The sequence below is a fragment of the Rhincodon typus genome, chromosome 4 (genome assembly GCF_021869965.1).
Source record: "Rhincodon typus isolate 14 chromosome 4, sRhiTyp1.1, whole genome shotgun sequence".
Classification (NCBI taxonomy): domain Eukaryota; kingdom Metazoa; phylum Chordata; class Chondrichthyes; order Orectolobiformes; family Rhincodontidae; genus Rhincodon; species Rhincodon typus.
Genome location: NC_063335.1, coordinates 32,711,593 through 32,730,228, shown reverse-complemented (window position 1 = coordinate 32,730,228; position 18,636 = coordinate 32,711,593). Strand labels below are relative to the sequence as shown.

The 18,636-nt window shown below is 40.1% G+C and overlaps 1 protein-coding gene across 1 annotated transcript in view; it reads left to right on the top strand.

Moving 5' to 3' along the window:
* The window catches only part of LOC109916299 (chromodomain-helicase-DNA-binding protein 7-like), a 129,047-nt gene that overhangs the window by 35,392 nt on the left and 75,019 nt on the right, over positions 1 to 18,636 (top strand). The window contains exons 5-11 of the mRNA XM_048595704.1: positions 2,265 to 2,368; positions 5,201 to 5,330; positions 5,430 to 5,502; positions 5,743 to 5,800; positions 7,773 to 8,001; positions 14,725 to 14,933; positions 15,146 to 15,898. Of these exons, the coding sequence (XP_048451661.1) occupies positions 2,265 to 2,368; positions 5,201 to 5,330; positions 5,430 to 5,502; positions 5,743 to 5,800; positions 7,773 to 8,001; positions 14,725 to 14,933; positions 15,146 to 15,898 (1,556 nt within the window). The remainder of the gene's footprint in view (positions 1 to 2,264; positions 2,369 to 5,200; positions 5,331 to 5,429; positions 5,503 to 5,742; positions 5,801 to 7,772; positions 8,002 to 14,724; positions 14,934 to 15,145; positions 15,899 to 18,636) is intronic.

The following is an 18,636-nucleotide window of genomic DNA, read 5'->3' as shown; positions in this document are numbered from 1 at the left end:
GCTTTGACCATCACCAATAAGAGAAGAGATAAGCTAATCACTTCCCTTTGACATTCAATGGTGTTATCATCAGTGAATTCCCAACATCAACATCCCAGCTGTTATCATTCACTAGAAACTCAACTGGACTCACCCACGTAAACACAGTGGCTATAAGAGCAGGTCAGAGACTAGGAATACTGTGGCAAGTAACTCCCCAAACTTTGTCTACCGTCTACAATTCACAGTAGCTCAGTGGTTAGCACTGCTGCCTCAGCACTAGGGTTTGATTCTACCTTCAGGCGACTGTGCAAAATCCACACAGACATTCGCCCCATGTCTGCGTGGGTTTCCCTCTGGGTGTTCTGCTTTCTTCCCACAGACCAAAGATGTGGATTAGGTGGATTAGCCATGCTAAATGGCCCATAGTGTCCAGGGAAGTGCAGGTTAGGTGGATTTGTCATGGTTAATGCGGGGTTATGAGGATGAGGTGGCAAGGTTGGGTCTGAGTGGATGCTGTTCAAAGGGTTGGTGAAGACTTGATGGGCCAAATGACCTCTAAGCACTATAGGGTTTGCAGTTACACAGCACAAGGTTGTAGTCCAACAGGTTCATTTTTGAAATCACAAGCTTTCAGAGCATAGCCCCTTCATCAGGTGATGAGAGAAGCACACACACAGAATTTGCAGTTCCCACATGTGATGGTAATGCCATGCCAATGATCTGACATGTCTAGCAGAGGTTGCCATGACCGGGTTGTATGGTGTTTTGGTCGATGTTGCCCTGAAAGCTGGATAGTTTGCTGTGGGCAAAGGTCTGTTTAAGGTTTGGTGGTGGTTTGGAAGTGTAGGGATGATTTTGGCGAGATGCTCGTTGTCATCAACGACATGTTGAAGGCTGCGAAGAACATGACGTAGTTTCTCCGCTCGGGGGAAGTACTGGATGGCGAAGGGTACTCTATTGGTTGTATCCTGTGTCTGTCTTCGGAGTGGTTTTTCACTGTGGCATGTCGGAACTGGCGATCAATGAGTTGAGCATCGTATCCCATTCTTATGAGAGCATCCTTCAAAATGTCTAGGTGTCTGTCGCGGTCATCCTCCTCTGAGCAGATCTTGTGTATGTGCAGGGCTTGTTGTAATATGTTTAGGGTGGAAGCTAAAGAAGTGCAGCATCATGAGGTCATCTGTCAGCTTGTAGTAGATTGAAATCCTTGATGGAGATGCACGTGTCCACGAATGGGCATTCAAATCCCTTGTTCCGAGTAGATCTTCCGTCCTAACCACCCTCCGTGCTTCCTCCAACTGGTGTTCAAAATGGGGGAGCATGCATTCTGCAACAGAGAGTATCGTCATACTTCATGGGATCCAGAAGCCATGTTGAGGGCTCCAAGGGCAACTTTCTTCCAACTATATACGACTGTGCTGCCACCTCTGCTAGGTCAATCCTGCTCATGGGACAGGATATACCCAAGGATGGTAATACTTAGCACATAGTCATTCTCACAGAATCATACCTTACAGACAATGTCAGGCTGTTGCTTGACCAGTCTTTGTGACAATTCTCCCAATTTTGGCACTAGCACCCAGATGTTAGTAAGGAGGACTTTGCAAAGCCAACAGGTCTGAATTTGCCATTGTTGTTTCCGGGACCTCAGTCAATGCAGGGTGCTCCATCTAGTTCCATTCCTCTTTTAGTGAAACTTGATAGACTGATTGGCTTGCTCAGTTATTTCAGAGAGCAATGTCACATTGCTGTGGGTCTGGAGTCACATGTAAGCTAGACCATGTTAGTGTGGCAGTTCCCTTCCCTAAAGGATATTAGACCTTTACTTTGAAATGAAACTAATTTTGAAAGAAGAGAATTTTTAGAAACTTAATTACTGCAACTGTTGAAGTGAAAAACGGGTCTAAAAAATCAATCGGTTTATCACCACTCCGATAACTTTTCTTCAGGTTTATAAGTTGACTTGTATTCCACAACTTTTGAATCATTGAACAAAACTACTAGATGGAAGGAGAAATATAAAAATTGAAGAAATTTTGTAACTTGGAATTGCTTACAAATAGGTACATAAAGAAGAGTTATTTTTCAAGATTTTAGCAAGTTAGCATCAAAGCAAGTACAGTTGCATTCATATTTTTGTGCATTTTTTGAACCCTCACAGATTACTGTGGTCAATTTTAATGGGAGAAGTGTTTACTTTTGTACTTTTGTAGTAAGTTTTTTTTTAAGCAACATTGTTCATTTACTTGGAAGTGGTTTATAAATGTCTTGCTTTTGTTTAGTGATTTGGATATCTGGATCCCAGAAATCGACCATGCTGAACTTCCTACGGATTGGTGGGACAGGGAATCTGATAAATGCCTTCTCATTGGAGTGTTCAAGCATGGTATGTAATGGCTGCTATAAACATTGAGTTTACTTTTGAGTGCCCAAGTGGTTCTGTGGATGATAACTTCCTATATTAGCAGTCCCCAGGCTGTGGCATTCGTTCTTGAGTCCATTCGCAAGTCAGACCACAAAGCAGGACAACGTGAAATAGCCATTTATAAGTATAGGAAATGTTCATACGTTGGATCTTTATAATTACACTCCTGTATGAGATCATGTTTGTAAGCTGAGCGTGTATCGGGGGACTCCCTGTACATACAAAATAGGAACAGAAGTAGGCCAGTTAACACATCGATATGCATTCAAGATAATCATGGCTGATTCTTTCATGTCAACTCCATACTCCCAGTGTCTCTCCATGACCTTTGATGCCTTTAATGTCCATAAATCTATATTTATTTCTTAAATATATTCTGTGATTTGGCAAGCACAGCCTTCTCAAGTAGAGAAATCCCCAGGTTCATCACCCTCTGAGTGAAATCTTCTGATCTCCAATAAATGCAGGCCTAGTCGACTTAATTTCTCTTCCTGTGACAGTCCTGCCATCCCAGGTCTGGTGAACCTTTACTGTACTCACTGTGTGGCAAGTCTGTGCTTTTATAGCTAAGCAGATCGAATCAGCGCACAATACTTTGTGGCATTACCACGACCCCAAGCGACCTGACTAAGACTTCCTACCTGTTGTTCTCAAACCCTTTTGCAATGAAGACCTGCGTGCTTGCCCTTAGTGACTGGTGTACAATGATGCCTTTGTACATCTAAGAATAAGGGGTAAGCCATTCGGGGCTGAGATGAGGAAGAATTTCTCCCTCCCACAGAAAACTGTTGGGGCCAGTACGTTAGATATATTCAAGAGGGAGTTCGATGTGGCCCTTGCAGCTAAAGGGATCAAGGGGTATGGAGAGAAAGCAGGAATGGGATACTGAAATTGTATGATCAACCATGATCATATTGAATGGTGGTGCTGGCTCGAAGGTCTGAATGGCCTACACCTGCATCTATTTTCTATTTTTATTTCTATGTCAACATTTTCCAATTTATCACCATTGAAATAAATACTGTAGTGTAATATTGAACCACGTAGTTTGTGGGGAGTTTGTTTTTATTCATTTCAGTGATGCCTACGAATGAATAAACAAAAACTCCCTGCTAACTTTACATTTCTGAGTTAGAACGCAAGATGAGTAATGTGTTATGTGAGCTCAGATGGTGTAATCCACAAACACATTTTGGGTGGTAAAGAAGAAATACTAACTCAGATAAGCATTGCTGATTGGCGTCCAGCAATTAGCACTGAAGTATGTATATTAAAGATGTCAGGATGTGGGCGGAATCTGGGTTTGCAAGTTAAAGCTCGTTGTAATGAAGTAGCTTGTTAGCACCCAACATCTATGCTGAGAACAGAAAGTTGTTAATGGTCATTGAGAATTCCTGTCAAACTTGCTAATGTGGACTTTAAGAAAAAGAGTGGAAAATTATTGTTTTGTAGGTCTAAGCTCCCTTTTCTAATGCTTTTTTTTTGCAAAATATGGAAAATTGGATTTGAGGATAAATAATTTCTTCACTAGTGTGGTTAATACATGCTATGAATATTAAACTTTCAAAATGTAATCCATCCAAGCAACTTGAAATACTTTTGAAATTATCAAAACCTTATTTGTTATGGTTTCTGTTAAAGCTTGTTAGATTACTTGGGTGAAGTGCATGACAGTTTGGAAATTACTGTGATGAAGATCACATATATTGAAAAATTATTTTGATAAGTGGGCCTATATTAGTAGTTAAAGTCAAGTATTTTGGGTTTCATTTTATTTTAGTAAACAACACTGCTGCTCCACATGTGCTACTACTCTACCAGCTTGCTTTGGAGTGAATGGTAGCTTAACCTCTGCCATTCATCTGTATAAGTGCCTCCTGGGCTTTTTTCCAAGTACTATTTCACAAATGTCAGCACTGAGACTTTCACGTCCCCTGTTGTGGAATACTGTCTTGTTAACTGTGAGCCATTGGGATGTGGAGCAGCCGCAATGTATACAAAGAGCAGTTCCTAATCATAATCCAAATTCACTTGAGGTCATAGTGGAATTCTCTTGAGTGTCCTGACTAGTAGTGGTGGGGGCGGGTGGTACTGATGGTTTTTAAAACCTTTCATGATTACAGTTTGGCTTGAGGCTCAAGAATACTTAAGAATAATATGTCACAGTCCAAAACCTAATTGAATTATGCAGTCCTTGGTTGACTGAGGCAGTGGTGCTTACGGACGCAACTGAAGTGAGTCCAGTCTGACAATCGTTTTCTCGGCTATTACTGGGACTTCTCATGCTTTATTTGCTGTATTCCTGGAATGGATGTAGTCCAAAAGGTACTGGTGGACTCTCATTTCAAAGACTCCAATTTTAACTGATGTATTCTTCTGATGTTTTACAATGAATTTATTTAATTTTGTGTGCACTTCTACAAGCAGTGCATTTCTGTTACTAAGTAATTGGTTTCAGCTTTATCTTTTTCAATGTAATATTACATTCAGTTTTAAGGTTGGTTTTATATTGTGTAAATGATAAACAGACTCAAGCAAGTTTTCAACCTCTTATTGTCATTTTCCTGCGTTGAGTTACAAAAAGTATAGTCTACCTAAAGTAAATTTACTGAGTAAATTATTGTTCATTTGATCTGGTTTTCTGATGTATGATTTCATGTAAACTGTTTTTAATACATTCATTCCTTTACATCCATATCCATAGCAATGTTTGTTGTGAAATTAATAAAGATCACAACACAATTTTGTTCATGGATTGAAACGTGAAATAAAAAAAATCATTATTTTGTATAGGATATGAAAAGTACAATTCTATTAGGGCAGATCCTTTGTTCTGCTTCCTGGAGCGAGTGGGAATGCCTGATGCAAAGGCCATGGCTGCAGAACAGAGGGGAACAGATGTGCTGGCAGATGTTGGTGATGGGTAAGTTGTGCTTTTGAGTTCAAATGGAATTCTCTTTCCCAACCACCGCCACCTCCCATTCAATAAGACAGTGACTCTCAATTAAAATTGTTCTTTCAGTGCTGATTTTGACAGAGAAGATGAAGATCCGGAATACAAACCAGGGAGAATTCCATTTAAAGATGAAATGGATGTGAGTGTTATCGCTTGAGTTATTAAGCTGCCATTACAAAATTTGGGAATTAATTTAAATTTAATATTTGGGTGTCACGTGCTAATATATTTTTCCTTGATGTGGACTGCACCAAATAACTAAAATTTGAAAGACTGCTTTGAAATTGAGAATTTATGTACTATCATAGATGTTGGAAAATCCATGTACAGTCTAGAAGAAGAAAAGTTACCAAAATTTTTAATGTACCATCCTTTTCAGGAATTTGAGAATTCTCCACTAGATGACAAGGAAGAATGCATGGATGCTGAGAACACAGGTGAGATTTTGTGGTGGGTGAGGAGGAAATTAGTGATGTATTTTATCACCAAGTGCCAACATATTCAAACTATGGCTCACTTGAATTTCAGGTTACGTAATCAAGTTTTTAAATGCATCTGACCTAAGCACAGGATTCGTAATTTGGCAATACATTGTTTCCCAACTGAAAGTTTTTGAATATACTGTATGCTTAAACAGATCATGTGACAGAATTTTGTGTATCTCTTGATAGCTTGGCAATAAAGTTAGTTTCTCTAGATTGAAACTATGAACTTTTATTTTCAATGGGTTTAATGTTTGCTTTAAAATAGAGCACTAATTTGGCACAAAAACGTACTGTAATATTGTTGACTGTAATACATAAAGATAGTCTCTAAAGATAGTGGTGGAAGGGTGTTCTGCAGCAATCGGTACTGGGACCTCTGTTGTTTGTAATATTTTTAAATGATTTGGAGGAGAATGTAAGTGGCCTGATTAGTAAGTTTGTAGGCAGCATTAAGATTGAGGGAGCTGTGGATGGTGAGGAAGATTGCCAGAGGATACAGGATATGGAAAGAGTGGAGACTTGGATGGAGAAAAGGGCAGATGGAATTTCTCCCAGACAAATGCAAGGTGATGCATTTTGGAGAATCTAATGGAGGAGGGAAATATATAGTAAATGGCAGAACCCTTAGAAGCATCAACATACAGAGGGATCAGAGGCATACAGGTCCATAGTTCCCTGAAAGTGGCAACACAATTAGATAAAGTGATCAAGAAGACATATGGCATGCTTGCCTTCACCAGTCAGGGCATAGAGTATAAAAATTGCCAAGTTATGTTGCAGCTGTATAGAATTTTAGTTCAGGCACATTTGGATAAATGTGAAACGTTCTGGTCGCCACACTACCCAAAAGATGTGGATGCTTTGGAGAGGCTACAGAAACTTAGAGATTTACCAGGATGTTACTTGGTTTGGAGGGTATTAGCTATGAGGAGAGATTGGACAAACTTGATTTTTTTTCACTTGAACGTCGAACAATGAAGCCTGACCAGTTTTCAAAATGATGAGAGGCACCAGGATAGAGTGGATAGTCAGGGTCTTTTCTTATCCTCAGGGAAGAAATGTCAATTACTCGGAGATAGTGGTTTGAGATAAAAGGGGAGTAAACTTAAAGGAGATGCGAGAGGCAAGGTTTTTACATGGAGGGTGGTAGGTGCCTGGAATGTGCTGCCAGAGGAGGTGGTGGAGGCGGATATAGTAGCAATGTTTAAGAGGCACGTTGACAGATACATGAATAGGTGGGACTAGAGGGATATTGACTGTATAGAAGCAAAAGGGTTTTAGTTTAGAAAGGCATCAAGTGTCAGCGCAAGGGCCGAAGGGCCTGTTCTTGGCTGGAAATTTGAAATAAGAGTGCAAAATGCTAGGAATGTTCACATCAAGCAGGATCTGTGGATGGAAAACATTTCCTTTCAATGTTTTGTATTTGAGCAAGTGGCACAGTGATGGGCAGTACCAATATTAAGTGTCCACAAAGTGAATGATCTTGGTTTTCCTAAATTGCCTTCGAGGTTTGAAGTAGAACCCACATACCTGTAAGTGGAAACAATCATGTAAAATGGAATGTTACAAAACATGGTAACATCTGCTAGTTTGTGAACAAATGCTAAATTAGTTCATGCGAAAAATTTGACAAATGTACAAATAATGTATGAAAATACGTAGATGCCATTTTTAATTCCTATGCACGTATGCTAGAAACCATATCTATGAACTTAGATAATGTCCTACGGTTATTGAGTCTCTAGCATTTCCATTTTAGAACAGATTCAAGGTATCTTCATAATGAGTGTTCAATGCAAAGAAAACAATAAAAGTATAGACAGTATCAGATTGTCCATTTTTATGATAAAGGTACATGATTTTATTCAATTTGTATTCTGAAGATTTAAACACCAGCAGCATTACTGAATGTAGCATTTTACAGGCAAACAACTTGATCAAGATGATGAATCAGACAAACTGTACTGGCCCAGCACCTCGGTTCTCACAACGCGTCTGCGCCGCCTTATTACAGCCTATCAGCGTAGCTACAAGAGGGAACAGATGAAATTAGAAGCACTGAATAAAAGTGATCGTCGCAGACGTCGGCCAAGAGATGAAGTGAGGGCTCGAGAGGCAGAGAGAAGTGCAGCTATATCTGAGAAACGTCAAAGGTAATGCCATGTATAGTATGCTTAATTTTATTAAAAATTTCTAAAGTTTCAGTTTTGTTTTGGTGTATATTTCTGTGGCTTTTTGTAGTCTTTATTTTATAACCCAAGTACATATTTAATATGATGGTAAGCTATTCATATAACTGGATTTATAAAAGCAGGGATGTACTTTTGAGGCACTGTAAGGCTCTGGTCAGGCCACATTTGGAGCATTGTGTGCAGTTTTGGGCCCCATATCTTAGGAAGAATGTACTGGCCCTGGAGTAGGTTCAGAGGAGGTTCACGAGAACAGTCCCAGGAAGGAAAATCTTAACGTGAGAAATGGTTGAGGACTCTGAGTCTATCCTCGATGGAGTTTAGAAGGATGAGGGGGGATCTAATTGAAACTTACAGAATACTGAATGGCCTGGACAGAGTGGATGTTGGGAAGATGTTTCCATTGGTAGAAGAGACTAGGACCCGAGGGCACAGCCCTAGAGCAAAGGGAAGACCTTTTAGAACAGAGATAAGGAGAAACTTCAGCCAGATTGGTGTATCTATGGAATTCACTGCCATAGAACGCTGTGGAGGCCAGGTCATTGATTATATTTAAGACAGAGTTAGATAGGTTCTTAATTGTAATGGGGAGAAAGGGGTTGAGAAACTTGTCAGCCATGATTGAATGGTTGAGGAGACTCAATGGGCTGAATGGCCTAATTTCTGCTCCTACTTATGGTCTTATCGACTAGAAAAAATTTCAAATCTGTTTAAGATCTGGAATTTACAGCATCAACATGCTGACAAATGATGCATGGATGCGTTTTCAAGGTTGCCTTCCTTTGACTTTTTTCTTCTAGGCAGAGAATTTAGGGCTTTTCCAGAGAATTAGAGGAAATGATCAGAGGATATATTATCGTTGAACAATTTAAGATGCATGTACTAGTCAGCTTTAGCAATGTTACATGCTTTGTGGAGGTGAAATTGTGTCTGACTAATTTATTAGAGTTTTTAAGAGGAAGTCTCAACCAGAGTGGATAGAGGGAAGCCAGTAGATGTGTTGTATTTATCAAATGCCTTCTAAAAGTCCAAGATGCTTCTCAAAAGGTTAAGTCATAAGATAAGAGCCCAAGGTGTTGGAGGTAATATATTGGCTAGTGGGCAGGAAACAGAGTAGGAATAATGGGCTCTTTTTCAGGTTGGCAACCTGTGACCAGTGGGGGTCTCAGGGATCAGTCTGGGAATACCACTGTTTATAATGTATGTAATAACTAGGGAGGAAGGAAGCGAATGTATTGTACTAATTTGCAGACAACACAAAAACAGTGAAAGGGCATGTTGCAAGAGGGAGACAGATTGTTTACAGAGAGATATTGGTAGGTTAATTAAGTAGGCAAAAAATTTCCAAAAGGAGTATAATGTGTTAACATGTGAAGTTCATTTTGGAAGGGAGATCAAAAGAACAGGACATTACTTAAATGGAGAAAACTTGTAGAAATCTGCAACACCAAGGGACATGGGGAAGCTTATGCATGAAATACAGAAAGCCAGCACACAGGTACAGCAGGGAATCAGGAAGTCAAATGGAATGTTGGCCCTTATTTCTAGCAGATTGGAGTATAAGAGTAGGCAAGTGTTACTGCAACTGTACATGGTCTGGTGAGAGTACGTCAGGAGTACTGTGAGCAGTTTTGGGCCCTTAATTAAGGAAAAGAATGGAGTGCTCTGAGGGTCAGGATGGACTTGTTGGGCTGAAGGGCCTGTTTCCACACTGGGGATTCTGTCATTCTATGATTATTTCATTGGACGCAGTTCAGAGAAGGTTCACTGGGATGATCTGGGCTTTGGAGAGATTGTCTTATGAGCAAAGGTTAAACAGGTTGGGACTCTACTAATGGGGGTTTTGAAGAATGAGAAGTGATCTCATTGAAACATACAGGATTCTTAAGGAACTTGATAAATGGATAAATGCTGAGTTGTTTCCCTCATGGGAACAGCAGGCACAGTCTCAGAATAAAGGGACACCAATTTAAGACTGAGAAGAGGAGGAATTTCTTCCTTGAAGGTTGAGCCTTTGGAACTCCTTGCCACAGAGCTGTGGGGGCAGAGTCGTTGTGTATATTTAAGATTGAGATACATAGATCCTCGATCAGTCAGTGAATTGAGTGATACGGGGAAAGGGCAAGAAAATGGACATGAGGGATGTCAGATCAACCACATCTGATCAGCCTGTTGAATGGCAGACCAGACTTGAGGGGCCAAACGACCGCCTCCTGTTCCTATTCCTTGTCTTGTGCTTCATAATGTTACAGCACTGCCTTTTATTGCTAGGGCGTTGGTGGATTGGGAAAGGACCAGCAGACAGTTTAACTCCAGGTATTTTGCATAAATAAGTAATACTGATCTTTTTAAAGCAATTATTGTAATAATGATTCAAAATATTTGTAAGCTAAGACAAAGCTTACAATGTTTATGATTAAAGGTCTGATTTCCTGCTACAGCTGCATTGTAGCTCCAAGTGCAAACAGGCACCTTGTCTCCACACATCGCTGCAGTCGGTTACAAGGTGGCTGATATGAAAAGGGGCCACCTGAGGGAGGTGCTTTCTCTCTCTCTCCTCTGCCACCTCGAACTTCCATTCTCAAATCTCTCTCGCCAGCTCTTTCGCCCCCACTGTGCACTCTCGTGCCCGCCCCTCCCCTCCCCTCCCTCCCTCATTTATATATATTTCCTTTTCTCCCCAAGGCACCATTCCACTCTTACCCCTTAACTCTTCACACTTGAGCAAGATGACCTGCTGGCCATGGGCCTGCTGTTGGACTCCTCTGAGCCAGTGTGAAATTTAGTGCAGATGGCAAGCAGCCACTGACCACATAAAGGTCTTAATTGCAATGGGCCCCCAAATACCTCGCCAGTCTAACATAAGCTTGTAGATGTGTCAGCGGCTGGTCAAGCACCATTCATGGAAGTTTCTGTGCTCCCTGCCTGTGACCTTAGCAATGGGAGCCTGTGAAGATCTGCCCTGGGACTACCCATCTGGCTGGTGTTCTATCCACCAGTGAAGCATCCGTTTAGCTCTTGCAAGTTCATTCAGCTGGATGTCATCAAGACTTTTATACCTGGCTGCTAATAAAGTACAGCATATGTAAATGTTTCTAGGTTCCGGTTTCTCCAGGGCCTTGCGATGCAACTTTCTATTGTGTGGAAGATGGGTTCAAGGGCAGAAAGGCAGCAGCTGGTACAAACGGGACTATAAGCTGAGCTAGCTGCTCTTAAACAGCAATAAAGAGATTCAGTTTTGAGGATTCTGTAGAAGAGGGAAAAATGTCAGCACCTTTTTATGCTTTGCTTTCTTGAACAGGAAGAAAAGTATTTATAAAGTACCTTTAGTGATCTTGGGATATTCTGAAGTTCGTCCCAATCAATAAGTATGAAATGGAGTAACCTGGAGTCCACAAATGGGAATGTGATAAATAATTGGCTAGTCTGTTCTTGTGGTGTGGCTTGAATGATATATAATTGTCAGAACTTTATGAATTTCTGGTTGTTTTGCATCCAACCAAGAGGACAAATGCAGTCTCTGCTTAATATCCTATCAAAATATAGTTCTGCTGCCACTCGGTGCTATACTGGAACGTCACCTAGATTTTGTTGAAGTGTCTAGAGTAGGACTTGAACTCCCAAACTCATGGCTCATGAAATGTTAGCGCTACTATGGAGTTATGGTTGATTCTTGCAGTCTGCTCTTTCAGATCCTCTGATTTGAGGAAGTTCAGACACAAAGCCAGAATATTAGCTTTAGAACACTGAATTTAGAGTGTTAATTTTAATGACCGGAAAACCTTTTGAATGCCTATTCTCTTTCTAGTTGGGTTATTGGCATGGATGAAACAATGGTCATTCTAGTATTTTTGGCCCAAAAAGACTTGGTTCTTATATTTCACAGTTCTTGGCACCAAAAGGCGAGTTAAGCAAGACCTGAACAGATGAATGTTTGGACCATGACACTACTTTCGATGGCATAATTCTTGAAATGGCTAGCTTAAGGCAAGCTAGGATTTCATCAGTAAGTTTTAAGATGAATACTTATCTCCCAAGAAAGTCTCATGAAAGGCTTTTAAAGCCACATGGAATTGCTTGGTGTTTTAATCATTTTTAACACATTCATGTGCCTCACAAAAATTTTATTTCAACTAAAGATATTGGTTGGGGAGGATTTGATTTTGTGAGCATTACTGCTGGCCCCAAAAGTGATTCAAGTTCCTTTCCATTAAGATTTATTTTGCTATACTTCTTCAAAATGTGAGATATTTGTGATGTGTGCTAGAACTGGTCTGGTGCCCTATCTTTTTTTAACATTTTTGATTCCAACCACCTCAGAAGATAGGGTTCAAGTTTGACTTATTCATCTGTCAAATGTTTCCATCAGGAAAGAAATGTCTGAGGCATCAGCACCACTCTTTTTCACCGTTCTGAATACATGACTCCCTTCAGAACCAATATTGACTGAACCTTACACAATGGTTTTCAAAGCACTTTCCATTAACTAAGAGTATTTATCAAAGCAACTAAATTCAGAAACTGGACTAGTAGTTAGCAACTGTATCATACTAGTGTAGCATCAGAATGAGTTCCTTTGAAAATACGTGAAGTTCAATATGCTAGAAATTAATTAGCAGTATGAAGTTTTCAGATTTTCCTTTGTTTCTTTTCTAGTAAGTGATAACTTTTAGACTTGTCACCCAAACTAACACAACCAGAGATACCTGAAATTAAGTTTAAAAGGAGTGAATCTTTACAGCTGTTATGCTGGAACAATATCATTTCAATGTTGCTAGAGCCATATTGATGTTATGTTGCTGAAGCCATGATATTATTTATGCTCTGCATCTCTCAAGCACATAATCTATAACAGTTGCTTTGCTATTGGTGATTTCTCCCTTCCTGCACTTTCAAAAGCAGGATTTAGTTCTAATGGAAACATTTCAATTTAGAAAGTTACACTTTTGAAATGCAGCTATTACGGTGTTGATATGAATTGCTTATTTCATTCCCCTTGTTTGCTGAGTATTTTTACAAATTCTGTATTCAGGTTTCTGCAGTCAAATGTTAACTGATTCTCAATCACTTAAGGCCTCACATATTGACAGAAGTCCTCAGTTTACACAGTTAAAAGCACCAACTTATAAAATAAATACAGAGCTTTGTTTTTTTTATCTGTTGCTAGTTGTGAGTTCATATTGTTTAAGCTTAAATAATTTAGGAACAATGTCCCCAAGAGCTAAGATGGCCATGAACTCATGACCATTAACCAACACAAGCCTGAAGTTTGTTCCACTGACCCCATGCCCAGGTTACAGTCGGGGCTAATTTATGTATCGGTTCTAACTTAATGAATCAGAATATCTTATTTTTGATGTTTGTCATTCATTACAAGATATGATTACCTGTTTCTCAACCATGCAAGTATTACACTTTTTTAACACAAACTCGCACTTTTATTTTTATTTAATGCTTCTTCTGTAAGTACTTTGTGTTTCCCGTATGATTATGTACTTTAAGACATATTTTCTGTTGTGTTTGCAGAGAAAGTAGCTGCTTCTATGAATGAAATAAAGGATCAATGAATAGCAGTTTTTGATGGAGGTGTTTAAAGAAGGCTGGTTAGCCAGAACACCAGTATATGGACATCTGTATTATCAGCTGCTTTTGACCAGCTCTCAGCTCAACTGCTACTGAAAGTGAAGTCTCTGCGTTTGTTGTCTCTATACTGGTGTTCTAATGCATTGCTGCCAAGTCATGTTCACCAGCAACTTTAAGATAAAATTCTCATTATTTTTGAAGTACTTTCATTATCTGGCCCATCCCTTTCTCTATGATCCTCTACAGTCCTATAATCTTGTTAGAGCTGCTCTGACTCTGGTATCTTATGTCCCTCACTCTCTCCACCTCAGTTTTGGCAGACATGCTTTCAACAGTCTAGAAAACCCATTTTGTAGTTCCCTTTCTGAACCCCTTTGTTTTTCCACCTTCATCCTGTTTTGAAGTCCTTTTTCAAAAATCACTATTTATACCAAGTTTTTCAGTATTTCTTTAATAGCTTGGCCTCTGCTTGCCCGTCACTATTTCTAGTTGTACCTCTGAAGATCTTTCCAAGGTACTGTCTAAAGCAAGTATTTTTCCTGCTTTTACAAGGCCATTCATCCTCAAAGTTGATGATCCCTCCATTCGTACTTTGAACTGCAGAAAATGGTTTTATTTTTCTTGTCTTGTCTCTCACTACTGTCTACTTCAAGTAGTACTTAAGTAAGATAGCTTGAGTTTAAGTATTAAGGACCAAAAAGCACACTTTTGTGAATCACAACTTAAGGTCAATGTTCCAACATTTCTTTTGGTTTTGAATTGAAATCCATTAACTTCTAAGTTGAAATGTAACTTTTGAAACATTAATAATTAAAATAGGGTTGTTCAAGGTTTACCTCACCTTTTGATGGGATTCTTCCGACAAATATTTCTGGAGGCTGGAGGATTTTGTTGGTACATTTAGGATTTGTTTATGTTTTATATTTGACTAACTCAGAAATAGCAGAATAATACACTTGTGGGATCGTGGCTATCCCAAACCTAAATCCTTGGAATTCCACTACATGCCTATATGATTTTGTGGTTAGGTTTTCATATGATTGGTGAAGACCTACAGGTTTTCAGTGTTAAAATAACTTTCACAAGCACATTTTTAAATTACAGATGGACCAGGCGAGAAGAGGCAGACTTCTACCGTGTTGTATCAACCTTCGGTGTGGTTTTTGATCCCATAAAGAAGCAATTTGACTGGAGCCAGTTCCGTGCCTTTGCTAGACTGGATAAAAAGGCTGACGACAGTTTGGAAAAATACTTCAGTTGTTTTGTGGCTATGTGCAGAAAGGTGTGCCGTATGCCTCCAAATCCTGGTGAAGGTAAGACACTAAAATGTGGAGCCAAATCAGGTGATAGAGTTAAGAAGTCTTCATTTTTTGGGGGGTGGGTAGAACCTGCATCAATTGACGTAAATATGATCCATACTGTGAATCAGAGTCTAAAATGCAGAATTTAGTAAGCACCAAATTAAAAGAACTTGAGTCAATTTTGTTTTCCATATTTATGAAAATATTTTGTTTTTATTATGAAGAGCTTGATTCCACCATTTTCATTGAGCCAATTACGGAGGAACGTGCTTCTAGAACTTTGTATCGAATAGAACTTCTCCGGAAGGTTCGAGAGCAGGTTTTGCTTCATGCTCAGCTTGATCAACGACTCAAGTTGTGCCAGCCAAGCATGGATCTGCCTGAATGGTGGGAGTGTGGCAAACATGACAAAGACTTATTGATTGGTGCTGCAAAGCATGGAGTCAGTCGGACGGACTACCATATTCTAAATGATTCTGAGCTTTCTTTCCTAGAGGCCCATAAAAACTTCGCTCAAAACAAAGGAGCTAGCCAGCGGAGTAGTACGCCTTTTCAAAACCAGCTAGGTGCCTGTCTGAGCCAAATGCCTTCTGTTGTCTCATCCACATCAGTTCAGGAAGAAAAACGTACAGAACAAACTGACTATGATCATAGCAAAGCTGAAGGTGGGCTAAAATGTCCTACACCCCCACCACCTCAGGAAGAGCAGAACACAGTCCCTCTTAAGGAAGATGGAAAAGCTAATTGTGATGAGAACGTACATGTTGATTCAGAATGTCCGGACACCTTAGGACCATTGTCTGTGAAGATTGAACATGATACTAAAAAAACGTTAACCATAGACACTGGATTGCTTCCTGATGCTGAAGATAAGGAATTGAGACCTAAATTACCATTTGAGAAAGGGTCAGAAGATGATGATGATGATGAGGATGATGACGATGATGACAAATCAGAAGAATCATCCCAACCTGAAGGTACCACATATAAAATATGCCGTCTAATTCTTGCATAAATTCTGTTGAAACCGTATTCTTAACTAACAATTTACTTTCTAAAAGATGAGGTTATGCATTTTGGAAGGCCTGTGCAGAAGGGAAGTGTACAATAAGTGGCAGACCCCTTAGAAGCATCAACATCAGAGGGATCGAGGGGTACAGGTCCACAGTTCCCTGAAAGTGGTAACACAAATGGATAAGGTGGCCAAGAAAGTGTATGACATACTTGCCTTCATCGGTTGGGGCATAGAAAATTGGCAAAAAAAAATTGGCAAGCCATGTTGCAGCTGTATAGAACTTTAGTTGGGCCACATTTGGAATATTGTGTACAGTTCTGGTTACCCCACTACCCAAAAGATGTGGAGGCTTTGGAAATGCTGCAGAAATGGTTTATGAGGATGTTGCCTGGTTTTGAGGATATTACCTATGAGGAGAAATTGGATAAACTTGGTTTGTTTTCACTTGAATGTCAGAGAATGACCTGATAGAAGGTTATAAAATTGATGGGGAGGGATAGAATGGATAGTCTTAAACTCTGTGCCTCGTCTAATAAAGACAAGTATACTATATGGCTGCTTAACCACTCTCGACCTGTCCTGCTATCCTAAGGGACCAGGGGACATGCTCACCAACATCTGTCTGATCCTCATTGCCTCCCAGGTCCCATCATTCATCATGTTTTCCCTCACCTTGTTTGTCCTGACCAAGTGCATCACCTCACGTTTATCCAGATTGAACTCCATTGGCTACTGATCAGCCCGTCTGACCAGATCCTCTATATTCCCTTGTAGTCTAAGGCTCACTAGTTACCACCCCACCAATATTAATATCATCTGCTAACTTACTGATCAACCCTTCTAAATTCAAGTCTAAATTGTTTCTAAAAGTCACAAGCATCAAGGATTTATGTTTCCACACACACACACACACACACACACACACACACACACACACACACACAGGAGGAGGAGCAATGGCACAGCGCATTTCTTAAATGATGAGGGTTTGGAAAATGTTCATGTCTTTGTCCATAAGTCACAGAAAGCTAGTGTGGCAGTACAGCAAGCAATTCTGAGGGCAAACTGAGGATTAGCCTTTATCATGGGGAGTTAAGTACAGAAGCAAAAAGTCTTGTTTCATTATAAAGAATATCGGTGAGACTGCACAGCAGTATTATGTACAGTCTGCTCCCCTTCCCTTGCCTTGGGAAGGATATAGTTGCCATTGAGGGTGTGCAGCAATGCTAACAAGAGTGATTTCTGGGATCCTGGGTTGAGTGATTGAAGAGGCTGATTCTGTGTCTCTGGAGTTTAAATGAATTAGAGGCAATTGCACAGAAAATTTAGTTTTTCATCAAGGATGAAACAAATTAGATGCAGAAATGATGTTTTTTCTGGCTATGGTGTTCAAAACTGGAAGACACGGTCTCGGATTAAAAGACAACCCATTTAGGGCAGAAGTGAGGAAATACATCTTCACTCAGACTGTGGTAAATCTTTGGAATTCTGTATCCAGAGTGCTGAGGAAGCTGTTATTAATTCAGTTCAAGACCAAGATTGATAGACTTCTGATTCCTAATTGGACCAAGGGATATGGAAATGGCATGGGATGACATCAAATAAAACATCTGGAATTGAAAGCTAGCCTAACGGTGACTGTATCTACCACATCTGATTCACAAAAAAGATTTAGAGAAGGAAAATCTGTCAGTCTCACCTGGTCTTGCCAACCTGTGACTGCAGATCCGCAGCAATGTGTCCACTCTATCTAACAGTTTCCAAGTCCAATAAAACTACCTGGCACTGACAATGTCAATGGCACACATAGCCTTGTTGGCCCTCTTGCTAATATTTAGAAACCTGTGCCAAAAGACTAGTCAACTAAGAACTTGACATTGTATGTAAGGTATGATTCTGAGAGTATTACTATGTCCCAGGCACCATTTCTGGGGTTGTCCCATCAAAACCCCAAGAGTAGCTCTCTGCTTCTGCCTGTTTTAAGTGCTGCAACATGTCCAATATGTCCATTTCCCCCAAATCATGTGACCTAGTGATTAAAACCATGTGGACCCTCTCTTCCAGGTCCTGTCAAGGTCTGAATACCTTCAGCTGCTTCACTAATCCATCATTGAGTTCGAATTGGGAATGTTCACCACTGAGTTCTCAATGTTCAGTTTCATTTGCAGCTCCTCAGACAGTGAAGCAAGCTGTGTTCGGGTGCAGCAAGACCTGGACAACATTGGGGGTTGGATTGATAACTGGCAAGTAATGTTTGTCACACAAACATGTCTGATCAGTTCCCCTTGACATTCAATAGCAATAGCATTATCATTACTAAGTACTCATACCACTGCTATTGACCAGAAACAACTGGATCAATAACATAAATACTGTGGCTCCAGGAGCAGGTCAAAGTCAGAAATTCTATCGCCATTGACTCAGCTCTTGACTTCCTGTACTGTAGTATGTGCACCATCCACAAGGCGCAGGTTAGGGATGTGATGCATTTCTCCTCACTAGCCTACATGAGTGCAATCCCAACCACACTCCCAAGAAGTTCAGCTCTATCTGGGACTAACGAGTCAATTTAATGGGCACCTATTCCATTATTGGCACACTATTACAGCAGCCCATACAGTTTGTAAAATGCCTAGCAACTAACTCAACAAGGCTCTTTCAACATTGCTTTCCAACTTGCACCCTCTACCACTTAGGAGG